Here is a 26,935-nt window from a genome sequence, read left to right on the forward strand (position 1 = left end):
AAAGAAAACAGACATGGGGCCTCATTACGACCCTGGCCTTAACCATGGCGCTATTAGTGCCATGGTTAACGCCGGTAACTTACCGATTCCGCCATGGTGAAATGGGGAATTACCACCCCATTCCAAGGTTAGCAGGGCGGAAAGTCCCCATTTACCATTGGCCCTTCCCCATTCCCATTTTTGCCCCATAGGGCTCAATGGGAAAGGGGAAGGCGGTAATTACGGTACCGCAAATTGCGGTACCGTAATTACCTTCAAGGTCCCTTTGCGGGTCCCTACCTTAACGGCTGGTACAGGCCAGCCATTACGGTCGGGAGCCGCAAAGGGACCTCGTAGTAAGGTTAAGGGGTTAACGGCGCCGCAACCTTTTACGGCGCCATTAACCCCTTAACGCCTGGGTCGTAATGAGGCCCATGGACTTACTGGGCTTGCAAGCATTTCTGGAGTTTACACTCTGTGCTCAACACGCGTTCCGTCCCCGAGCCAGGACTTCGTCAGGTGCATACATCCATTGTGTTACAGGCAGGCGTTTATATAAGCAAACTGTCACACCCCTGGAGTATCACACATCTCCTTCCTAGCCATGGAAGCCAAATGTAATTGACCACTCCTACCTTGGTTGGTACAGGCTCCTGATTTTAGCATACACAGGTAAACTCGAGGCAGCCAATGGGGGAGGGGGGAAGAGGGTTAGCGAGAGGTTGTGGATAGGTAGGGGGTGTTAGATAAACCAGAAAGAGGTTGAGGGCTCTTGAATTGGATAGGTATGGGGGACATAAGGGAAAGACATGCTTAACTAAACACAGTCTTGAACAGTACAACCACTTATCCCTACTTCTGACAACAGCCTAACACCTTCTTGATTAGGATATGGACCTCAAAACCTGAATCTCAAAACCTTTCACACCTAAGCCAGCAACATAAGCACATAATGGATTCTCAGGAATCTCCTGATACTGCTGTAGCACACAACATGGAAATAACATAAGCAAGAATACAGAATACATATATCTTTCAACACGCATGGTACCCCCACTAGTAATTCACAAGCCTCCTGCCGTATCTGCTGCCTCCTGGAAGAACCTAACCTCGATGTCTTCGGTCTCACCGAGATATGGTTCACGACCAGCTCTGTCGCAAGCTTTGGCACTCTCCTCCCAGATAGCCACAAGATCCTCTCCGAGCCCAGATCCAACCGTTCCAGAGCTGGTGTAGCCTTGATCTTCCCGGAGTGGATTCCTGCCTCCGTCATTCCTATGCAGTCCTACTCCTCATTCAAATGCTTTGTCTGCAGGCTCGCTCTCTCTCCCCCTCCTGGCCACTCTCTTACCGTGGCTACTATCTATTGGCCACCTAGTCAGATCACCGCCTTCCTTTCTGAGTGGGCAGACCTCACCTCCTCCCTCCTGTCCTGGACCACTCAACTCCTCCTTCTTCTTGCGGACTCCAACATCCATCTTGATGCTTCCTATCCCTCCTCTGGACTATTTCGCTACCTCTGCAACTCTCTCGCTCTTTCAATTCTCCCCTCTGGCCCTGCTTACTCTGCAGGGTGTTCCGTTCTCTTCAGACCTCCCCCTCTCTATCCCTCTGACCACTCCTCTCTCCTTTCCACCCATATCTCCCTCTCTACCCCTCAGGCCAAGGCAACTCCAACACTGCCACCTACCTTCTTGGGCATCTGATCCATGAAGCGTGTGTCAACTGAGGCTTTCACTACCACTCCACCTCCTCTGGCTGATGCTTATTTACACAGCCCTTTCCAAGCTCTACTCTTCTATCTCTGATACTCTTGATGTTCTTGCCCCAGTCATGAGGATCCGCCTGAAGCCCAAAGCCAAGTGCAATTCGTGGTACGACTCTGACCTAGTTACCCATAAACGCAAGTGTAGGGTGCCTGAGAGGATATGGCGGCTTCTTGTGCATCCTCTGACAAACTGGCCTGCCCCCTGCTCCAAAGGCAATACTGGCTCCTTGTCCGCACTAAGAAGAGAGCCCATATCCAAGCCCACGTCTCTGCGGCATCCAACAACTCAGCTGAACTCTTTAAAATCTGTAAGGAGCTGGCCAACCCTGCTGCAGTCTCTACCTCTCCGGTCACCTCTGAGGCCCTCTGCAAGGCCCTTGCCTCTCATTTCATCTCAAAAACCAAGGATATCATGTCCACCCTCTCATCCTCTCCTCCTCCTCCTCCCCCTTCTCTCTGCGCTACCTCTGCCCCCCTGTAGCCACCTCTCCTCCAACTTTATAATCGTTTCCTCTGTTCTCTACTGACAAGATTTCCAGACAAATCTCATCTCTGAAAGTCTCGTCAAAACAGGTTCTTCCCTGTTCATCCAAAACCATTAAGGACCACATTGATAACCTTGCTCCTGCTCTGGCCGACTTCTGCAACCACTCCTTCGCCTCTGGAGCCTTCCCCTCCCCTCTGAAGCACTCTCTTGTGCACCCTCTTCTCAAGAAACCCCCCGCAGACCCCTCTTGCCCGGCTAACTATTGCCGATCTCTATCACTCCTTTCCTGGGCAAACTCCTGGAAAAGCTGACCATCTCCCAGCTTAATCTTCACACCGATTCTGTTGTTTGTCTCCATGACCATCAGTCTGGCTTCAGAGCTTGAAGAAGCACAGAAACTGCTCTCCTGAACATCCGTGAAGACCTGCTCTTCAACCTTGATTCTAATATCCCATCTGTCCTCATCCTACTCAATCTTTCTTCTGCCATTGACACGGTCAACCATGTCATCCTGCTCAACAGCCTCTGTGATAACCTGGGTTTCACTGATCATGCCCTGGGCTGTCTGACCTCCTTCCTCTCCAACCACCCTTCCAGGTCCAACTTGGGTCCTTCCTTTCCTCCATCTCACTTTCTACCTGTGGTGTTCCACAGGGGTCTAACCTCTCTAGCTGGCTTTTCAACCAATACCTGGCACCACTCGTCCACTGCATTGCTGCTCTCTGCTCAAACTTTCAGTGCTAAGCAGATGACACCCAACTTGTTTTCAGGCTCCCCTCTGCCACCTCTTCTCCCTCTCTCATCTCCGACTGACTGCAATCCAGGAGTGGTGCGCCGCCAAAGACCTCTGCCTTAAATGCCAGTAAGACAGATAGTCCTCATCGGCACACCTGCACCTTCCTTTCCTGTCACTGTCTGGCCGGCCTCCCTTGGCCCTCTCCCTGCTCCCACTTGCGAGACGAAGAACCTCGGGGTCATCTTTGGCTTCACGCTTTCCTTTTCTCCACACATTTCTGACGTCTCTAAAAGGTCTAACTACCAACTGCACCTCTTCAGAGGTATTCTTCCTTTCCTCTCCTTCCCCCAGAAGCTCAAAGTCTCCATAGCTCTGGTTTTCTCTAGGCTGGACTGTTGCAACAGCCTCTTTCTAAATCTGGCTGCAACCACTCTCCATCCTCTGCAGCTCATCCAGAACAGGACTGCAAGACTTGTCCTTGACCAAAAGCCCTGGGATCGTATATCTCTAGCACTGAAATCTCTTCATGGCTCCTTTGCATTGTCCACAAGGAATTCTGCGGCCTGGGTCCTCTACACCTTCAACTCTCCCTCCATAAATACCTTCCTTCCCGTGCTCTTCGCTCCTTCACCTCCAACTCCCTCGGGGTCAGTCGCTTCTCCAAGCAACGAGTTGGGGGTAGATCCCTTTCATCGGCTGGGGCCTCCCTCTGGACCAGCCCCCCTGCCTTTCTGAAACTTGAGGAGAGCCATCTTCAGTTATGGAAGCACCTCAAGACCTTCCTCTCTGCTCTGTCTTTGCTCTTCCTCTACTGTGCTAATCTGTCTGCTTGGTACCGGGCACCTGGTTACCCTCTGATTTCAGGCCCAGATCCCTGCCCTCCCAGCCACACACCTGCACTGCCTCCTGGCTACACTTGCACTCAGGTCTGCATCTGATACCCTACAGTCCCCTTCGAGCACTTATCAGACAACTGTTGTCTTTACCTTATTCTCGCACTTACCACCTACTGGCCGCACTACCTGTTATTGTTCTATCACGTGTTCTGCACTTTCCACTCCTACCCTGCCCCTCACACTTCCACCCCACCTCCCTCTCCCCTGCATTTGCACGTTTTCAATGTCACTGGGCCTAGTAAGATCGTTGTTTTGTCCTCCCTTGTGTCCCGTCCCTTGCCTCGTCGTGCTCTGAAACAATTGTGTATAGGCACAATACAAATAAAATACATCACCTGGCCGAGGTTACTTTCAAAATAATGCTTTTAGAGCGAATGACATGCAGCAACACATTTATTTCCTAAAGTATGTGACAAGAGCAAGCAGCCACAAACATAAATCGTCCCTTGCTTTAATTCTTGACAATGCAGAGAATGGCCCTCATTCTAACCCAGGCGTTAAGGGTTTAACGGCGCCGTCGGCGCCGTTAACCCTTAACGCCTGATTTCCACCTTAACGCCTGCTCTTAGCAGGCGTTAAGTACCAAGGCGCTAAGCGTCCTTGGCGCTAATTACGGCACCGTAATTTACGGTGCCGTAATTAGCACCTTCCCCACTCCCATTATGCCCTATGGGGCAAAAATGGGAATGGGAATGGGGAAGGGTAAATGGGGATTGGGGATTTACCGCCCCACTCACCTTGGAATGGGGCGGTAAATCCGCCATCCACCATGGTGTAAACAGAGTTTACACCATGGTGGTAAAGTAGGGAACTTACCACCTGGGTTGGAATGAGGGCCAATGTGTTCAATGTTCATAAAACCAAGATTCTGCTTTCCGCGGCTTGCCCTGCTAAATTCCTCAGAAGTGTTGCAGTGGAACACACGTGAAGTCACTTAATCACGCAGCGTCTTAGCTCTCTGCCGCGTGTTGCCAAGTAGCACGTGTGTGAGACTTACACACTTCGCTTCCCGCACAAGGTAATGACTTTCAGAATCCCCGAAAACACTCTCAACTTTCACTTAACTAAGGCCTGGGGGTGGCTCGCCGGCACCTCCCCAGGCAATGTTTCTCCAGCGTTGGACGGTCACACCACTGTGATCTGCTCTGTCTCCTCAGTGAGGGACAGAGGCTTCCCGGAACGCTCCTCTTCACTGCCTGAGGCCAGGTCCGTAGACTCGGACACCACGTTCCTTCTCACCACCTGCCTGGGTCCATAAAACTCTGCCACCTGCTCTTCTCCGGCCCGTGCTTGCCACCTCATTAATCACCAACAGGCCGCATGGGCCAAGGAGGGGCTTAAGTAGCGAAACCCCATATATTCATGGGTAATGTAGTCCTCGGGCCGCCTTAGCCCATAAATACAGTCCTCTCTTCCTTACACAAACTGGGATCGTCTCTACCACCTTCCTCTCTATTGTTTCAGAAGGATCATGTGATCTCCTAAAGACGGCCTGACAGCTAAATTACAATGGAGGCCATCTAGAACACCTATTTCCCTATTGATGAAATAGTAAGCTGTTGTTTAGAAAGTCAGGAACACTTGTGCTCTGCATTCCTGCAGCCCTGTCCATAAATTTATCATGCAACCTAGTAGTTCATGGACATTCTCGTCTATTCAATTGTATAATACTGCATACTATGTACTTCCAGATGTAATTGTGTTCATGGATTCATATTTAGCCAACTTGGGTGTAACGAGTAGCACTGATTTATATTATATATCAGTACAAATGTGATGAGTAAAGACATTGGGCCTCATTACGAGTCCAGCGGTAGTCGTGCCGGAAAAACCGGCAGGCTACCGCCCGACCCGTAATAACATTCCACCTCCGTGATTGCCGGAATCACTGGGGCATTACAAACTCAGTGACCCGGTAATTCTGTAGGCGGAATTCTGTAAATCCCCATTCCTGTGGAGTCCCATAGGACTCCATGGGGATGGGGACCATGGAAACACTGGCACCATGATTGACGGTGCCGGTGTTTCCATTTCCATCTGCAGGCGGGTGGCGTTACTCCCGCCAGGTTAGACCTGGCGGGAGTGACACCTCCCACCTGCAGAACTCGTAACCAGCCGGTCTGGAAATAACAGTGGCGGTGGGTTTACCGCCACTGTTGTTTCCGGACTGGCATTACAACTCTGACGGTAGCCATGCCGTTAAAAACGGCATGGCTGCCGCCGGAGTTACATTTTTTCTGGCACCCAGTAATGGGCAAGAACTGGGTCATGCCGAGTTAGGCAGACACGGTACTTGCCCATCTTCGTGTGCCGCAATCAAGGGCCTCCTCATCCCCATTCTGCCCCATGGGGCTGAATAGGGAGGGGGACATCGGATGCACCGGCACAACTCTGCATGTGCCGGTGCATCCGACATGCTCTGCTCGCGGGTGCTGTTACACCCGCCAGGAAAAACCTGGCGGGTGAAACGGTTCCGGCGAGCAGATTCCGTAGTATGGCGGTCGGGGAAGTACATTACCGCCATGCTTACCGGTACCATACTTCCCAGACCGCCATGCTCGTAATGAGGTCCATTGGGCATCACGAGCATGGTGGTCTGGGAAGTACGGTACCGCCATGCTTACCGGTACCGTACTTCCCAGACCGCCATGCTCGTGATGAGGTCCATTGGGCCTCATGAGTGTTGCGGTAAGGCAACAATGGCGCCGGTAGTGCTACTGGCGCCGTTGTTACCTCACTGCAACATTCCGAGTTTGCTCGCGGGTGCCGCTTTGGACGCCTGGTCAGACCAGACGTCCAGAGCGGCACCCGCAAGCAGAACAGGATGCTAACAACGGTCCCGTCATTAACAGGTCCTTTGTTAGCATCCTCCCCATCCCCATTGAGCCCTATGGGGGCTCAAATGGGAATGGGGAGGTACCAGGTCTGGGTCCCGCGAATGGGAATTACAGGGCCTGCAAAGGCGGAATGGCCCGGTAATTCCCATTTTTTTGGGACCCGGACCCGAGTTTGGGGGTAGCCATGCCGGTAAAAACGGCATGGCTACCTCCAAACTAATAATGAGGCCCATTGTCTTTTTGTCTTTTAACAAATGTCCCCCCCACCCGCTTTGTCACTTGGCTGCAGCAATTCCCGACGCTACCACCTAGAGTTTATGCGTATATACACATAATCAGATGACTTTCAAGTCCTTACATTTGACAACTTCACGGGCCAATTGATAGCTCTAATTAATATGGGATCTAATCAGCCACTTCCGATCGCTATTTAGCACATCATTATACGGTTGTGACTTTCTAAACAACTGCTTACTATTTCATCAATAGTGAAATAGGTGTTCCAAGATGGCCCCCATTATAACTTAGCTGTCAGGACATCTTTAGGAGATCACATGATCATTCTGAAACAATAGAGAGGAAAGTGGTAAAGACAATCCCAGTTTGCTTATATAAACGCTTGCCCGTAGCACAATGAATGTATGTACCTGACGAAGTCCCGGGGATGGAACGCGTGGTGAGCACAGAGTGTAAACTCCAGGACTGCTTGCATCCCCAGTAAGTCCTTGGGCCTCATTACATGTGTGCCGGTCTGGAAACAATGGTGCAGGTAAGCCTACCGGCACTGTTGTTTCCAGACCGGCACACTACAACTCTGCGGGCGGGTACGGTCCCACCCGCCAAGTTCACACCTGCCGGTGGGATGGCACCCACTCGCAGAGTTCTCACGGAAGCACCGGCACCTTTGTTAACGGTGCCAGTGCTCCCATGTCCCAGTTCCCATGGAATGGGGACTAACAAAATTACCGGAGCCTGACTTTCCGGCCACCAGACTCTGAATAGTCCAGTGGCCCTGGGTAGTCAGGTGCCGGTAATTTTGTTCATGTCCGGCAGCAAACCGCTGGTTTTACCATCAGGGTTACTGCCAGACCTGTATTGAAGCCCCATGTCTGTTTTCTTTGTTTATAATTGTGACAACTAAGCACTGGTGTTTTGAATAAAGTACATAAGTGTTTTAGCACAAACCGAGTGCCCTGGTTCTTTCTGATTGTTAACATTTAGTGGTCAGCTTCTAGAACCACCCAGGTGCACCCAATATGCTTGTACGACCAATTTGGCCCACACCACTGATGTATAGTACCAGCACATGAACAACGTGGGGAGGGGGGGCTTCAGGGAAGGGCTGAAACCCGAACTCCCCCACTTCCTAGGCCATGAGCAACTTCAAGATTATTATGGTGGTTCTAGAGAAAGCAGGCTACACTACAATGAAAGACATGGGAGAAATTACCCCATAAGGACAGTTACATGAAAACATGGACAATGATAGAGTATTGCTCGAATGCAGATGACTTGACAATACATACTGAAAGCCCAGACCAAGAAATAGCAACACAAGGGGAGCTGCAGTGCCTCAAGAGCGGAAGAAGAGAGGTGGGGGGGGGGACTGCCTGAATGTGCAATAAACACCAGCTACCCGTATATATGGACAAGAGTTTGCAAGAGAAGAATGAGTAGAAGGCTGCAAGAATGCAGAGCACAAGTGCTCCCGGCAGTTCCAGTGGAGATGGTGCAGAGAGAAAAGGAGGAGTACATCAAGGAGTGGCAAGAAGTTCAAGCTGCTTACCTAGGTAGAAAACCAGTTCAGAATGCCAACAAGAATAACACCACCACGTTGCCAGGGTGAAGATTCAGTAAAGAGTGCAGAGAAAAGAGGCAGCAGATGCATTTCAAGGGTATATGGCATGAGAGGAGGCAACAATATTTGCAGACCAACACAGGGCCTGCAGCTCACATGCGGGTGCCACCCAAATACAAGGCAAATGTACCATGATGCCATTGAGCACAGCCGCCTAGATCCCTGCAACATAAGGCAAAAGCAGACCTAGAGAAACTGGGTTAAAATGGTATAAACAAACAAGCTTTGAGACAATTGGAGGTACATGCTTGAAATTGTACAACATGGACTCGAAAAATGTTGTACTTTGCTTTTCACAAGCAAATATCATAAACGTGACATGGGTAAATGACATAAAAAATCATGTCTTTATTTTGAAAAGGGTTAAACAGCAAAACCCTTGTTGAAGGCTAAGTGGGAGGAGATCTTCTCATCCTGTGATATAGCAGAAGTGATTCAGAAGTTAAAGAACTCCAAAGCGTCAGGACCCAACGAACAGCAAACATTTTCATGAAAAGATATACTATGGAATGGGCAGAGAGTCTTGCTATTATGTTCTGTCAAATGATATCTTCCTTAATTCTTCCCAGACATGGGGGGGGGGGTCATTATGAGTTGGGCGGCAAGGGATTACCGGCACCGGTAAGGAGACCGGTGCCGGTAATCCCTTACCGCCCAATTCTGAGGTCCCTTCGCGGGAATCGCAAGGAACGTGTAGTCTGACCACACGTCACTTACGGGTCTCGCTAAGGAACAAGGGCACTAATAACGGGCTTGCTAGTCGCAAGCCCGTTATTAGCGCCCTCCCCATTCCCATTGAGCCCTATGGGGGCTCAAATGGGAATGGGGAATGGTTTGTTCAATGGGGAATTACCGGTCCCTCCAGGGTTGGAATGCACAGGTAAGTCCCCATTGAACAAGATCAGTGTCGGACCCGGTATTGGAGGCAGCCATGGCTCAAATAGCACCATGGCTACCTCCAATCTTGGAATGAGGCCCATGGTCTCTATCTTTGCTGGTCAAGATTATCAAAAAGTTAAACCAGGGGGATCCAAAACCCTACAAGGTAATAGCTACAGGCTAGCAGCTACACGCCAATAGCTACAGGCTAGGAGCTACAGACCAATAGCCTTTCTATATGAAAGATCTTGCATCGCTCATACTGAAGGAGCCAACTACCTGGGCTAAAACTAATAACATCATTACAGAATATCAAGCAGGTTTCCAGAACGGGCAGCAGACTAATATTAATGGAGCCATCATCGAGAAACTGATAGCTCAGACTAGTGTGACATTACTAGACATGTAAGGCCCCTGGCGGCGCGCATTAACGCAATGGTAATAGCATGTAAAAAGTGGCTCATAATTAGTGGCCAGTGACTGATGTCTATTAAGCAAAATCCTATTCAAATTGTGATTCAATTTCAAAGGTAAAGGAGCATCACACAGGCTAGCGATATAAGAGATGTTCGATAGCACCTCTGGTGGGCTACAGCCCCTTTCTCTTGATGGAAAACATAGATCCTCTTCTTCAAAACTTTATTTTGGTTGTAAGTAGCCATACAAGTACAGAACAGAAATAAAATGCATTGAATAAAAGATTTTAAAACCTTAACACATACCGATAAATGTATAAGACAGAAAACAAGTCATAAGACACTGTCCCATGGGTAATAAAACGGGCAATCACATTGAGCATCATAATTCATAAGAGGTTAGCAAGCGAAACATCAAATTGCAGTATTAAAAATACATTTAAATAGATGAATAATTATAATTACAACAATAAAACTAACGCACTAGTTGATTAACTATTTTCCATGTGTAATACACAATCAATAACACCAATTATTATATTCCTTTACTAGAAAACTGCATAGTAATATCAGATTGCGGTATTCAAGGTACATTTAAATAGAAGAAAAAGGATTAGGAACCGTAATGTAAACCCTAACCATAGAATGGTCTAATATCAAGTTGCAACCAGGCACTAAAATTCATTCTTTCTTGGATGAGCCCATAATCTCTCAAGACAACTCCAAGATCCTACATCTTATCCACCAGGCCTGGGCCAAATAGGCGGAAATCTCAAAGATGAAATCTTGCACAGAGCTTCTGCCTCATTTAGAGATTGTATTCCTCTATTACCTAAATATAAGTTTAAATGTTTGTTGCGCACCCCTTTATGCCTAGAGCAAAAAGAAAAAAAATGTAAGCGTTTAACTGCTTCAGAATACGATGACATTAGGCCTCATTACACGGAATGCGGTAAGGGTTTACCCTTACCGCCTTACTACGAGGTCCCTTTGCGGGACCCCAGCCATGAAGGAACGGGCCTGCAAAGGGACCTTGGGGGCAATTACAGTACAGCAATTTGCGGTACCGTAATTGCCGCCTTCCCCATTCCCATTGAGCCCTATAGGGGCTCAAATGGGAATGGGGAAGGGCCTTGGTGAATGTGGAATTACCGCCCCGCCAACCTTGGAATGGGGCGGTAATTCCCCAATTCACCAAGTCGGAATCGGTAAAATACCGGTGGCAACCATGGCGCTATTAGCGCCATGGTTACCGCCGTCCGTGTAATGAGGCCCATTGATCTGACTGGTCCTTAGTCCAACATGAAATAAATGAGGCGACGGGCAAAGTGTCGAATCGCAATTTTATGTTTAAGGACCTTTTGAACGCATCGTTAATGAAGCACATATACGCTTGTTTGATAATTAAGTAAGAATTGTCTGCTGACAGTGCCAAACTCTAATGGACGTTCTTCCCAATGGACCACTCTACATGTGCTTCGATGACAGTTCATCTACTTTTCAGTGTGATCACAGAGGGATTTATCCACAAATCACCCAGCTGTACCCGGTGTAAGCGATCCCTTAGGTTTTTAAACCATGGGAGGGAAGTTGCATGTTGATGCCCCAGCAAATCTAACTGGGCTTCCCTATATTTAATCAAAAGTGGATTGCCGGACCAAATGCATACCCAGTAGAGTACTGGTTTCAATTTGATATTAACGCCAATAGATGGCAGCCAAAGTTCCAGATGTAGCAAGATATTTGGTGTGCTGTGGGACTGTGAGCAGCTTTTTTATAACACATGCTTCAATTACACTAAATATATAGATGTTGCAGTGCCCCACAATTCTGCACCGAGCATCGCCGCTGGTAGGGTCTGCATTTGATAGATTATCAAAGCCGAGGGGAGAATATTTTTACCATAAGATTCATACTAGGTCACAATTGCACTGCTCCTTTTCCTTAGGATCAGGTTGCCTTTATCAATATGCTTTTGATAATTCATGTTTAAGCCAAACCTAATTCCAAGGTAAACAAAGAAAGGAAAATCCTTGATTCTAGTTACCCCAATACATAGTTGCATGCAGGAACGAGATCTAGAGGTTTCCCCACATATCAGTAAATTTGGTCACATCTATGTTAGTTGTTTTAGTTGACAAAATGCTCTTTAAGTTTAATTCGGCCACTTGGGGTGCCTGAAATGAGGATACCATCATCATCACACATTAGCAATGGAATCTTATCCAATGCTGGGAACGTGAGACATGTGTCAGAGAAGGTGGGGGTCATTACGAGTTTGGCTATTAGCGCCATGGCTGCCTCCAAACTTGTGTCCGGGTTCTCAGAATGGGGACTTACCAGGTCATTCCAACCTTGGAGGACCCGGTAAGTCCCCATTCTGAAAACCATTCCCCATTTCCATTTGAGCCCCCATAGGGCTCAATGGGAATGGGGAAGGAGCTAATAATGGGCCCGCACATGGCTGGCCTGTTATTAGCTCCATGGTCCCTTAGCGGCTTCCGCTAAGGGCGGCTAGTAAATCCAGCTGGCCTTAGTGGGACCCGCTAAGGGACCTCAGAATCCGGTGGTAAGGGGTTAATGGCACCGGCATGCTTACCAGTGCCGTTAACCTCTTACCGCCACACTCGTAATGAAGCCTGGTATATTACCCAGCATCCCATTGAAGAACACATTAAACAAGGTGGAGACTAGAATTCGCCATTGTCCAACACCCTTAACAAAAGAAAAGGGTTTAGTACATTACTGAATCAGTATCCACACGATTTTGGATTTCAAGTGCTGCAACTAGTTAATTTTTTCTTCACACAATTTTTATCGAAACAGGACTCCCTCTTCAATTTGATGGAGTACACTGCTTTGTGAATTTTGGAGAAAAAAAATGGAGCAAGACTAGAGGTGACCGTTTCAAATGAACAGCATATGACAATAGGATCAGGACGTTGAGCGTTAGAAATAATGCAAAAAACAGCGATCAATTTATGATAAATCAAGGGAATAATATTCTTGAGGTCTACGTCTTCCCAACTCAAACGCCTAATATTTATTGATGGATGTAACAGGTGGGCCGCATCAAAAAATATACATTTTCCAAGTCTATGCCTAGGGTTATAGTCGGGGTGGTAGTGAACACTCACCGCTTTGGACAACTTCTAATGACTTTGCAGGCTTTTAGTTTCCTACACCAATTAGTATATAATCAATATCGCTAATGGTCCTGGCGTTATCGTGAGTAAGCTCAGGTGATACATGGACGTTTAGTCGCCCATTACACGCCCCAATACCCAAATTATAAAAAGGCTGGGCAGTATGTAAGGCAAATGTATAGGATTTCCTTGGCCTTGGTGGAGTTAGTGGAAGAAAGCCCCAAATCAAGTCCTCCTCATTAGGAACAAACATTTAATCTAAGGGTTAATACAGAAGGTTTAAATCTCCCACAATTAACAACATTGTTTTGTTCAATTCATCACCCACCCATCTGGCTACCAAATGTTCAGCCATAGGGTCTGTTACTGTTATAGATGGTGAATAGAAAAAAAAAAAAAAAAAAATCACCTCCTGCGATAAATAGGCATTGTATATCTGGTGAACCTGTATCGATACATTTTACGTGAGCATTCAATTTTACACTAACCCACATACATAGGTCCCCGCTTGGCGATCCGATCTCACGAGAGACATAGGCACTCTTTACAAGTCAGGCGGTGGACCATGGTGCTATAAGCACCATGTTCCATGCCGGATTCCGCCATGGTGGATGGCGGAATTACCGCCCCATTCCAAGGTGAGTGGGGCGGTAATTCCCCATTCACCCTTCCCCATTCCCATTTTTGCCCCATAGGGCATAATGGGGATGGGGAAGGTGCTAATTACGGCACCGTAAATTACGGTGCCGTAATTAGCACCAAGGTCGCTTAGCGCCTTGGACTTTAATGCCTGCAAAAAGCAGGCGTTTAAGTGTGAATCAGGCGTTAAGGGTTTAACGGTGGCGACGCTCTTTACGGCGCCGTTAACCCCTTAACGCCTGACTTGTAATGAGGGCCATACTGTGGAACTGCGAAACAGATATTAACCTCCAAATACAGAGGGCTACAGGTCCATGTTCACTGAAAACATTAAGGGCCTCATCACGAGTCTGGCGGTACCCTTAAATGCGACGGTAGTGCTATTACCGCCGCATTTAAGGGTCCGCCAGATCATGGCTTTGGCAGATTTCCCCCCAGCTCTAAACTGGGGGGAAATCCGCAGCAAAATTGCCAATTTTCGGCGCTATTACGGCTGGCAGGAAATCCGCCAGCGGTAATAGCGCACATTTTCCCCATTGGGCCCAATGGGGAAAGAGGAATTCCCGAATGGGCCCAATGGGAATGGGAAATAACCCTTCCGCCAAACCTGTAATCCAGGCGCTAATAGCGCCGGGAGGTTTGGCGGTAGGGCTATTAGCGCCAGCGCCGGCGTTACCGCCCAACTCGTGATGAGGCCATAAGTCTAAAGATCTAATAAAAATAACCCAATAGAGGTCATCCAGATATTTGCACAGGCCACCAGATCCAGCAACTGCATCAGATCCCTCTCTTTTGTTAATTCAACAGTATTACAAAAAACTGTCAAACGGGGAAGGGAATGTCAAGCACTGATTCATGTGATATTAAAGGGACTTGGTTCTGGGTTGGGCAAGGGTTGTTGGCAGTTTCTGCATGGATTAAATCAACTGGGGATCAACCTCTCCTCTCAATGGGAAGTCTTGCTGGAGGAATAGTGTGGATGTGAATTGATCCAAGACCCTATGCAAGTTCCTCATTACAGAAGGTAATTGTTATATAATCTTGGCTACCTTCCCCTGGGCCGTGAAACCTCCTAGCTTCAATACTATCATCTCTCATAATTGATACAGCGTTTTTCTGATGGTGTAACCAATAGATGCATGCATTGATAACACTGTCTTTCCCCTCCTGTTTTCCTGATACTAATTTTGCGACATTAGTCATGTATAATACTCCTCCTCTATGGTTATAATCAGGAGGTATTAATAAGGGTGTATGGGCCAAATCGGGCCTGGGTTCCCAGAATGGGGAATTACCGGGCCATTCCGAGTTCAGAGGGCTCGGTAATTCCTCCCTCCAGGAACCCGGGCCCGGACCTTCCCCATTCCCATTTCAGCCCCCATAGGGCTGAATGGGAATTGGGGAGGGAGCAAACAACGGGCCGATTACGAGCGGCCCGTTGTTTGCTCCCTCTTCCCCTCACGGTACCCGGTAAGCACGCCTGGTTTGACCAGGCGTTACTTACTGGGTCCCGCGAGGGGAGCTTGTAATGAGGCAGAACGGGTTTAACGGGTCCGCCTCCTTTAGCGGGTCCCGTTAACCCATTCCGCCTCACTTGTAATGAGGCCCAATGTCTTTTCAAATCTTGGTATATAATCTCCACTAAAGCTGAGAACTATTCCCCACAACAGTATCAGGTGCATCATCTGATGTTTTGGGGCCTTCTCCCACCTAATTTCTAGGTGGAATATGCCCCATGTTTGGGCATGGATGGCACTTAATATGATTTTCAATCACCTGTTATGGATGTAACCAGGCAGACCACTTTCTTTGAGCCATTGATAAGTGAAATGTGTGGCATTGCTTGATGTTTCAACATCCTCTTTGAAGTAAAATTTAAAGAGTATCATAAAATATTGAACCAAGTCAGCGGGGCATGCCTGACTGGCTCAAGGGGCAGCTTTAGTCTGTGTGCAGCCCCCAAACAACATTAATTTCTGAAATAAAAGCAGATGCACACCATAGGCCAGTCCCACTCAAGTAGAGATGGGAAACATGATAAATTGATTATACTGCAAATTCACATATGTATTGTAAGTTAAGTCAGTTGTGATTGATGGAGCAGGTCTCAGATCACAGTATAAATCCGTAGCTGGCTCAAGACAGCAAGAAAAAAAGCTTTACAAAATAAATGGACTTCTGAGTACTTTTACCATTAGTTGTCCGAGGAGCCTGTATCAAACGAAGTAAGGCGGGGCAGCAGGGGCTGTATAGAAAACAGACAACCTCACAGGCTCGTAGTCCTTCGCAGCATGCTGCAGGCTGCCTCACCCTTGACCTCGGGCTTCACCGAGTGCTTGCTATCCAGAGTCTTTTAGAGCAGGGTGGGCTGGGCAAAGAGAACAGCAAAGCTGCAGGACAGGGTCCTTTGGATGTGGCAGACTGCCTTATCCTCGTCTCTGGCTTCACTGAGTGCTTGATATCAGGCGTCTTTTGGAGCAGGTTGGACCAGGAACAACAGAAAAGCAAAGTGGCAGAACAGGATCCTGTGGAGCTGACAGACTGCCTTACCCTTGTCCCCTTTCTCCACCAAGGGCTCAATATCTAGCGTCTTTTGGAACTGGGTGGGCAGGGCCAACAGAACAGCAAAGCAGCAGGTCCAGGGCCTGCGGAGGCAGTGACTGCCTTACCCTTGTCTCCGGGCTTCGCCAAGGGCTCAATAGCTAGCGTCTTTTGAAGCAGTGTGAGCGGGGCCAACAGAACAGGAAAGCGGCAGTAGAGGATGCTGTTGAGGTATCAGACTTCCTTGCCCTGGTCTTCCGGCTTCAGGGAGGGTTTGCAATCCAGCATTGACATTTCTGCAGCAGTTAGCCAATCTGCTGAGCTATCATTCTGGGAATGGTGCATGAGCCATGCAGGTTACAAGTCGATATTTACTGTGGGTGCTGACCTATGAACTGTTTCTAGTTAACATTTAAAATATGCAAAATTGCTCCAAATGGTCTCCTGGTGCTGACGAGAGTGGACCAGGGCTGCCGATTGTGGACATATACAGGACTTCCAAGATTCCCAAAAGATCAGATTATCATCAGGAAATGGAACAGTGATTGGAAGGGAAATCCTCTTTATTGCCCCTATATCACCTCTAGCCTTCAGATGGAGGACTTGCAGAACTGTTAGGATATACACATTTCTCTTTGCAAAATATCTCTTGACTAGTTTCAATAAATAATGCACGATTGTCATGGATGTCCTTGTCCAACATATACATGGCTTTTAACAACATGATTACAGCACTCTTGCTCTGTACACTAGTATGGTCAGTCTCTAGCATGGTGCCTTAGATGCCTATAAAAGATGTGAACTCTGAGTGAAGCTTTTCTCACACTCTGGACACTGGTGGGGATTCAATCCAGTTTGGGATCTCTTATGAGTCATCAGGCTTGATGCACGATTAAAGTGCTTACCACATTCTGTGCACCATAGGGCTTCCGCCCAGTATGGATCCTCTGATGCTCGATCGGACTTGATGTTTGAAAAGTTCTTCACACAGTTCGAGCACTGGTATGGCCGCTTCCCAGTATCTTTTTATGTCTAGTCAGAGTTCATTGGTCAGTGAAGTTGTTCTTGCATTCCATGCACACACATGGCTTCTCCCTGTATAGATTATTTTATGATTGCTCAGGTTGGAGGTTCACAGAAGCTTTTCTTCTATTCTGTGCATTACTAGGGCTTCATCCCAGTATGGATTGATTACTGCTCAGGGCTGAGGGTGAACTGAAGCTTTTCTTACACTTTGTACACTGGTATGGTCGAGACCCAGTATGGATCCTCTGATACGTGGACAGACTTGAGCTCAGAGTTCAGCTCTTCTCACACTCTGTATACACTGGGGGTATTTCTCTCCAGTGCAGGATCACTTATGAGTCAAGTGCTTACCACATTCTGTACACCCATAGAGCTTACCCCAGTATGGATCCTCTGATGCTTAATCAGAACCGAGTTACAAGTGAAGCTTTTCACACACTCCGAGCACTGGTAAGGACGCTCCCCAGTATGGATCTTCCGATGCTGGTGCAGATTTGATCCCCGATTGAAGCTTTTATCACACTCTGAGCACTGGTAGGGTCGCTCCCCAGTATGGATCTTCTGATGCTGGTGCAGAGTTGATCTCTGAGTGAAGCTTTTATCACACTCCGAGCACTGGTAGGGTCGCTCCCTAGTATGGATCTTTTGATGCTGGTGTAGATTTGAGCCCCTAGTGAAGCTTTTCTCACATTCTGAGCACTGGTATGGTCGCTCCCCAGTATGGATTCTCTGATGCTTCTGCAGAGTTGATCTCTCAGTGAAGCTTTTATCACACTCCGAGCACTGGTAGGGTCGCTCCCCGGTATGGATCTTCCGATGCTGGTGCAGATTTGAGCCCCGAGTGAAGCTTTTCTCACACTCTGAGCACTGGTATAGCTGCTCCCCAGTATGGATCCTCTGATGCGTCTGCAGATTTGATCTCTGATTGAAGCTTTTCTCACACTCTGTACACTGGTATGGCCGCTCCCCAGTATGAATCGTCTGATGCTGGTGCAGATGTGAGCCCCGAGTAAAGCTTTTATCACACTCTGTACACTGGTATGGTCGGACCCCAGTATGGATCTTCTTATGCTTCTGCAGATTTGATCTCCGAGGGAAGCTTTTATCACATTCTGAGCAATGGTAGGGTTGCTCCCCATTATGGATCTTCTGATGCTGGTGCAGATGTGAGCTCAGAGTTAATCTTTTCTCACACTCTGAGGACTGGTAGGGGAGCTCCCCAATATGGATCTTCTGATGCTTATGCAGATTTGAGCTATGAGTGAAGCTTTTCACACACTCTGAGCACTGATATGGCCGACCCCCAGTATGGATCGTCTGATGCCGGACCAGATCTGAGCTAAAAGTGAAGCTTTTCAGACACTCTGAGCACTGGTAGGGTCGCTCCCCAGTATGGATCCTCTGATGCCGCTGCAGATGTGAGCCCAGAGAGAAACTTTTCTCACAATCCAAGCACTTGAAAGGTCTTTCCCCTGTGTGGGATCTCTGATGCCTTCTCAGCTTTGATGTGTGATTAAAGTGCTCATCACTTTCTGTGCACTCATAGGACTTCTCCCCAGCATGCATCCTTTGATGGCTGCTCATTCTCTGTTGAAAGAAGCACAGGCACCCTTTATTATTTGATGTCATAGTAGAGCCTAAAAAAACAATACATCTAGAAAAGAGCTGTTAATCCTCGTTTAACACTCCGCTCACATACTCACTAGGTGAGAATGATGTGTTATTTATATAGCGCTTACTCCTAAGCACTTTACACAGAACATATATACATACAATATCACCCAACCAAAGTTTGTACTCATTTATCGACCTCGAAAGGATGAAAGGCTGAGTTGACCTTGCCAGAATTCTAACCTGCGACCTGCAGATCACACAGATTACAGCAGCAAATCTCTCAACCCGCTGAGCTATCTATCTGGTGATCCCGTGAGAAGCCACACTTGTGAGCATTCACCAATCAGGACAGAGATATGGGAAAAATGTACTTGTTGGGAGAATCCTACACGGACTTACATGTACAATATTGGAGTACAAATCTAATCATATTTGCCCCATACATGAACAGATGAGACCTGGGCAGGAATGTCACTTTCACCGTTTGATGCAGTATGTTTCTAAAACAAAATAATTGGGGAAATAATAAAGTTACTCACCATAGTGACTACCTTACTCCTAGTCCATAGTCCCCTTTCCTCCATACTTATGGGACAGTCCTCCGTCCTGTGGGACGGGACCGGTGCACCTTGTAAAAAGCATATTTTTCAATTTTTTCTCTTTTTACGTGGGGTACCGCACACGGCCGTAACCCCGCCCTCCTTAGCTCCGCCAAGCGCATTGCCCATCAGTCCTTTTCTATTGGGCGTGCGTATGGAGGAAAGGGCACTATGGACTAGGAGTAAGTAGTCACTATGGTGAGTAACTTTATTATTTCCCCAATTATTTTGTACTACGGTAACATTATTATACTCCTACGTCCCATCCTCTTTTCTCCATACTTATAGGAGATTCCCAAGCACTCCTCACAGGAATTACAGGTGGATGGAAAACTCCTTATTGAAACAGGTTTTTTTTAACACAGCTTGACCGAACTGAGCATCAGCTCTGGAGCTCAAGTCTAGACAGTAATGCCTACAAAAAGCCGATGGGGAGGCCCACATAGCCGCTTTCGCGATGGTCTGTCAGAGGACATACTTTTGGAAAGCAACAGCAGCCTCTTTGCCCCGCACAAGATGAACATGAATCCCTTTTGGAGGTTGACGACCTTGAACAGTTTAAGCCTCCACAATACAGTCAGCAAACCATCTAGAGCTGGTCGCTTTCGAGGCCAGCTTACCTTGCGGATTACCGAAAGTCACCAAAAGCTGAGAAGAATTCCTAAACTCAGATGTTCTGTCCAGATAGAATTTAAGAGCTCTTCTAATGTCCGGGCAATGCAAAACCCTCTCGGCCTCTGAGGCTGGGTATGGGAAGAAGAGAGGCAAGGAGATGGACTGATTCAGATGAAAATCAGAGACCACTTTTGGAAGGAAGGAAGGATTTGTCCTCAGTACAACCTTATCCTTATGAAAAACCAGGAAGGGATGCTCCACCGACAAAGCCTGGAGCTCACTCACACGCCGTGCCAAAGTCATAGTAACCAAGAAGGACACTTTCCACAAAAAAGGTACTTAAGGTCTACCGTAGCCAAGGGCTCAAAGGGCCTATGGCACAAACTCTTAAGGACCACATTCAGATCCCACTTTGGATGAGGTTTCCGAACAGGAGGGTAAATGTGCATGAGGCCCACAAAGTGTCGTTTAATGACTGGATTTGACAGCGAAAAAGAGCACTGATCCGTGGACAGATAAGCGGCAATAGCCGACAGATAAGTCCTGCAGGACAAAACATGAATGCCAGACTCTGCCAGATGTGAGAAAAAAGACAGAACTGCGTTTCGTAGCCTCCCTGGGGTCCAGCTGCAAAGCCAAACACCAGTGGCAGAACCGTAGCCATTTACTTTTATACTGAGATCTCGTTGAGGGTTTCCTGGCCGCCTGAATAATGCGCAAGTTATTTGCAGACAAATTGAGGCGCTCTAAGGATCTGATCTCAGGCACCATGCCGCCAAGTTGAACGATTGTGGGGAGGGGTGCCACAACTGCCGGTCGCTCTGGTGAAGCAGGTTGGGAATCATCGGAAGCCTGATCGGTGCACACACCGATAGATGCTGAAGCTCTGAAAACCAAAACCTGGCCGGCCACCGCGGTGTTATGAACAGAAGAGAACAATTCACTGTGCCCCTCAGCTTGCAAAGCACCCAATGAATCAGAGACAGAGGCGGAAAAGCGTAGGCCCTCATGTTGGGCCAGGAAATTTCGAGAGCATCTCCCAGAGGAGGCTCCCAGCCAGTTTCTGGAGGCATACAGGGGAAGCTTCCTGTTTGTCGACATCGCAAAGAGGTCCACTTCTGGAGTGCCCCAACAATGGAAAATCTGTAGGAGGACCTCTGTGTTCAGTTCCCACTCGTAGCTTACCATTGTACGTCGGCTGAGGGCATCTGCAGTAACATTCAGCTGGCCCGGAATGTGTACTGCCACCAGCCAGATACCATGCTGAACAGCCCATTGCCAAAACTGAATGGCGAGATTCACAAGAGGAGGGGACTTGGTACCCCCTTGCTTGTTGATATAAAACATGGACACCACATTGTCCGTGCGGACACGGACCACTTTGTTGACAATGTGTAACGCTCACCTGATATCCACGGGGACGTCACTCAGCCTGTTCTGACCTCTTACGACCATAAACCCTTCCCTGGAAGCTATTCGACTGGAGACTGGACCTGAAACACAGGATTGGTAGAGTTTAACTCTATTGTCTATGTGTGCTTAAACCCCTTCTTCCCCAGGGTCCAACCCTTCCCTTTGATCCACAGCTCACCTTGTTTTCTTGGATAGTGTGCTCTGTCCTGCCTTCAGCGCAGGGGCGTGTTGATTGATGCGGGCTCGTTGCTGCCTAGTTACTTCACTGGCAATAGTCCGACAGGTAAGTATAATGAGTCTTTTGAACAGTTCTCTAACTTTGTTCCTTTCCTTCCTTAGATGATGGCCTGCGTCCAGGGATGGTGGAGTGCTGCTGAGATGAGTAGCGCTGAAGGTGAGTGAGAGCGCGATGCGCGATGCACCCCATTCGTATTTGCATTGAACTAAGTTATTTTTCTGTGTCTTTTAGGTGCTGCAATGTTTTTAGCGTGGATGCCGGTTATGACGAACAAATGTGGTGGGTAAGCGCGGTATGCGGCGCCTCTAGATGTTTCCACGCTAACCTGGAGTGTCATTTCCCTCTTGCAGATGGATGAGAAGTTCCAGAGACAGAGATCCCCCAGAGCGGCTGGGATTCAGGTAAGCGTTTGAAGCTCGTACAGTATTTAAAAATAAGCGAAGAGTTGCAGAATGCTTACTAATGCCTTTTTAACTTCCCTTTTCCCTAGGAAGCGGCGTGCCGGGATGGGAATGACACCGCCGAAGATGCCCGCAGAACAGAAGGAGCCATGACTGATGGGCAGAAGCGCCGCAAGGTAAGGCTGTTCCTAAAGGTGTTCTTGTTCTTGCAGGAATTGAGCGCAGAAGAAAGATGCAGGCCTACTGGAGACCGATCCGAACGCGGTGAGTGTCACGCTGCAGGTGCAGAAAACGCAAAGCATGTTTCTCAGCCAGGGTGTGGCTTAAATAGTCTCTGGGTATCCCAGGTGCCTCTGGGCTGAACCACAACCAAAAGACTAGACTGCACATGCAGTTCTGGGAACCGAAATATGTGGGGGCATCCATCTTGTCCCCATCAATGCACTACAAGTCAAATCCCCAATGTTATCCTATGGGAGTGAGAGAGTCTGGTGCCACAAGCGCCAAGTCTGACTCCAAGTGGGTCTTTGAAGGGATGGAGAGGCCCTTGAGGGCCATGTAGGTGATTGTGCCCTGGCTCCAGCCTGACATCTTGGAGGGCTGGGGACATGAGGGGCAGCAGGAATCATGACAGCACTCCCCCCCCCCACCCCCAACGCCCCTCTCAAGGTGGCTCTTCTGTCTGGTCCTGGTTTGGTTGGATGGTTTTGATGAAATCGTCTAAGCAAGCGAGATGGATGGAGGTACTCACAAGGCTCCCATGTCCTGTCTTGTGGACCATACCCCTTCCAGTCAACTAAGTAGTATAATTTGGATCTGACGTACTTTGAATCTAGGATTTCCTTGACTTTGAATTCTGGCTCCTCGGCGACTACTACTGGCTGCGGTGGCATTGCTACCCGGGTCCCAGGTCGAACAGGTTTAAGGAGAGACACGTGGAACACAGGATGAATTTTCATATTTGATGGCAAAGCTAGTCTGACAGCCACAGGATTTATCATGGAGGTGATGGTGAATAGACCGAGGTATCTTGGACGGAAAGTTTGGGCTCCTTTAATGGACACGTTTTTAGACGCCAGCCAGACTTTATCTCCCACTTGGTAGTTGGGGGCCTTTGCTCGGTGTTGATCAGCAAACTTCTTTTGGTGATTCTTAGCTTGAAGTTGGTGTTCAGCTGCCCTTTTAAAAGGTTTGAGAAATGGTTGTGTGCAAGGTTTTGACTGCTAGTATTTCCAGGGTTCTAGGAACGTCCAACTCAGAAGCACGTGGGTGCCTGCCATACATGGTATAAAAGGGTGTCTGCCCAGTGCTGGTGTGTAGGAAATTATTATAAGCATATTCGGCTATCCATATGTCGAACCAGCTTCCTTCAGCTTGGTGTAACATGCAACGCAGATACTGCTCGAGCGTCTGATTTGTCCTCCCAGTTTGACCATCCGTTTGGGGATGGTGACTGGTGGATAGCAGGATGTCGATCTGGGCCATAGAGCAGCATTTTATCCAGAGGTTAGATACCAATTGAGTACCTCGGTCTGAGACCAAAACTGAAGGAAACCCATGGAGCCGTACAATGCCTTCAAGAAATACCTTTGCCAGAGTGGAAGCATTTGGGATCCCTTTAAGAGGAATGAAATGTGCCATTTTTGAAAATAGGTCCACAACCACAAGAATAGCGTTAAACCCTTGACTGGGTGGTAAGTCAGTAATAAAATCGAGGGACGTGTGCCAGGGTGCTGGTGGGATTTCCAATGGTTGTAATAGCTCAGCCGGTTTCTGCTTGGATGACTTGTTTTGAGCACACACTCCACAAGATAGGATGAATTGGATAATGTCTTTACGCCACGTGGGCCACCAATAATTTCGTTTTACCTTGGCTAGGGTTTTAGCGATTCCGGGGTGGCCCTCGATCAAGGAATCATGATAACTGGACATGACTTGTTCTCGTAGTTCTTGGTTTGGTAAGAATAAACGATTCCTGAAGTAGGGCAACTGATCTTTTATCATGTAATGTTCTCCTTGTGCACTCCACGCTTGTTATTGCTCCGGACTCAACAGGTTTTGGATTTCTTCCTGTAATTCTTTCTGAGTTATGGTTGCTGTGATTCCTAGGAGCTTGTCACTCGGGATGATTGCTATTGGGTCAGAGGTCTGATACCCTTACTCTTCCACCCCCATACGGGAAAGGGCATCGGCCTTCCCGTTTTTCACCCCTGGTCGAAATGTAATCACGTAGTCATATTCAGCAAAAAAAAAAAAAAAAGAGCCCAACGTAGTTGTCGTGAGGATTGGGGGTTTTGCCGTTTTTAGGTACTGGAGGTTCCGGTGGTCAGTTATTACGGTGATTGTGTGTCTGTGCCCAAGAGGTAGTGCCGCCATGCCTTAAAGGCTGACTTAATGGCCAGGAGTTCTTTGTCTGTGATAGCGTAATTGAGTTCAGGGGGTGTGAATTTACGTGACCACAGGGAAACAGGGTGTAACTGGCCAGTTTCGGGGTCCTTTTGTGAGAGGACGGCTCCCATAGCCATGCTTGAGGCATCTGTTTCCACCAGGTATGGGAGATCAGGGCGAGGGTGGCGTAATATTGGGGCAGATGTGAATCTTGCTTTGAGTTCTTGGAAAGCCTCCTCGGCTTCTGTTGTCCACTGGAACTTTTTGTTGCTTTTCCTTAGTAATGACGTGATGGGATGCACGATTTGCGAAAATCCTGGGATGAACCGGCGGTAGAAGTTTGCAAAACCCAGCATACTTTGAACCCCCTTGAATGAATTTGGGGATGGCCAGTTCAGGATAGCATCTACCTTGTGTACATCCATTCAGATTCCATTCAGGCTTAGAATAAAGCCTAGGAATTCCACCTCGGAGACGTGGAATGATCACTTTTCGAGCTTGGCGTAGAGCTGGTGTTGACAGAGTTTCTCCAATACGGATCGGACGTGTTTAACGTGGTCCTGGTTTGATGCGGAATATACTAGGATATCGTCAATGTACACTAGTGCACAGACATCAATCAATTCCCGTAGGACATCATTCATGAAGTATTGAAATGCAGCAGGCACATTGCAAAGGCCAAAGGGCATTACTTGATATTCTTACAAGCCGTATTTGGTGTGAAAAGCGGTTTTCCATTCATCCCCCTGTTTTACGCGAACAAGGTGATATGCCCCCCTCAGGTCTAGTTTTGTGTAGATTTGGGCATCTTTCACTTGATCAAACAATTCAGGGATCAGTGGCAGGGGGTAGCGGTTTTTATGGTAATCTGGTTTAGTGCACGATAGTCGATGCACGTTCTCAAGTCCCCCTCCTTTTTCGGTACGTAGAATAGAGGACTGGCTGCTGGAGACTTCGAGGGACGGATGAACCCGTTGGCCAGGTATTGGTCAAGATAGGCCTTCAGTTGCTGGTTTTCTGGTTCTGTGAGTGCGTAAATTCGCCCACAAGGGATTTGTGCGCCGGGCCTCAGGTCGATTTGGCAATCGTATGGTCTAGGCGGTGCCAGGGTATTGGCCTGTTCTTTCTGAAAGACATCTTGAAAGTCCTGGTATTCACTTGGTAGGGTGCCGATTGCCACAGTCATTAGCGTGGAAGTTCTAGTGTCTATTGGTTGTTTCTCTTGGCAATAACATGTGTGGGTGCAAGTCTTGGGAAAGGCCAATTCATTTGCTCGCCAATCGATTCGAGGATTGTGAGCTACCAACCATGGCATTCCCAAAATCAACCAGAACTGTGGTGCCTTAATGAGGTCGAAAACGATAGATTTTTGGTGTCCATCCTGGCACAGAAGGGTTAAAGCTGCAGTGCATTGGGATACTGGACCAGAAGCTATTCCCGTGCCGTCGACTGGGGTAACAGTGTCGGTGGTTGATTTAGGGCGTAACGGAAGCCCCATCTTTGCCGCAAGATCCTGGTCGATGTAATTCCCAACGGCTCCACTGTCTATGTACGCTCTTACTGCGTGCATCTGAGATGGTTGTTGGTGATTGATCAAGACCACAGATGCAAATTGGGAGGTCTGCAGTTCACTTTCTTCGCTCGACAAGTGGACCCCTACACTTGCCGGGCTGGGGAGTTTTCCGATTCCTTGATGGTATCTTCCTTGTCTGAGGCCCCTACCGTCCTCCTCGGTGGCTTCACAGGGCACTCTAAGGAAATGACCTGACCTTCCGCAGTACAGACATAACTGCTGCCGTCTCCTTTTATCCCTTTCCGCTTTAGTCAAGGGGGATCTGACCCCCCCCGATTTGCATTGGTTCTCCTGAACCTTCCATTGTTCGGGCAGTATTGTCCTTTGAACGCACATACATAAGGCGAGGGTCCGGTCTGGTTCGATCTGCACTTCGGTCCTGCAACCTATGATCCAGTTGAACAACAAGGTCAATGAATTCTGAGCAGTCTTTCGGGGGGTTCACTACTTGTGCAAGAACATCCTTGAGCTCTCCCCCCAACCCCTGATGAAATACCGTGGTTCTCTTCTCCACTGGACATTCTGCTTCAACTACGAGTCTATTGAACGTGGCTATGTATGTTAATAGGTCTGGATTCCCTTGGCGTAGGGACAGAGGTTCGTTGTCTAATGCCTGCCCATGAGTATGACGGGCGAACAGCTTTTCCATCTCCTGCTGAAAGCCCCTGAAGTCATGTAGCAAAGGATCGTCTTGGGCCACAAAGGGTACAGACCAGTCCGCGGCGCTACCACTCAGGTAGGATAGCACAAAAGCGACCCGTGATTGGTTATTCGGAAAGGCCCCTGGCCTACAAAGAAGTGCAGGCGGCACTGGTTCATGAACGTTGCAAACCTCTTGGGATTCCCCGTAAATCGTTCGGGCGGGGCCAAGGGAACTGCCCCAGGA

General features: G+C 48.1%; 1 protein-coding gene across 4 annotated transcripts in view; it reads right to left on the bottom strand.

Annotated features, from left to right (window-relative positions):
- LOC138489360 (zinc finger protein 420-like) overlaps positions 1-26,935 on the bottom strand; it is a 107,959-nt gene that overhangs the window by 60,442 nt on the left and 20,582 nt on the right. Inside the window, exon 2 of one of the 4 annotated variants that reach the window (XR_011274787.1) lies at positions 15,834-18,795. The exons of 2 other annotated variants lie outside the window; for them this stretch is intronic. Coding sequence is in view for 1 of the 2 variants with exons in the window: in XM_069617077.1 (XP_069473178.1) it covers positions 17,548-18,795 (1,248 nt within the window). In the remaining variant the exon portion in view is untranslated. Of the gene's footprint in view, positions 1-15,102; positions 18,796-26,935 lie in introns of those variants that run through there. One more of the 4 variants, XM_069617077.1, reaches the window with a different exon arrangement.

Source organism: Ambystoma mexicanum, chromosome 9 (genome assembly GCF_040938575.1).
Source record: "Ambystoma mexicanum isolate Mex_15411 chromosome 9, UKY_AmexF1_1, whole genome shotgun sequence".
Classification (NCBI taxonomy): Eukaryota; Metazoa; Chordata; class Amphibia; order Caudata; family Ambystomatidae; genus Ambystoma; species Ambystoma mexicanum.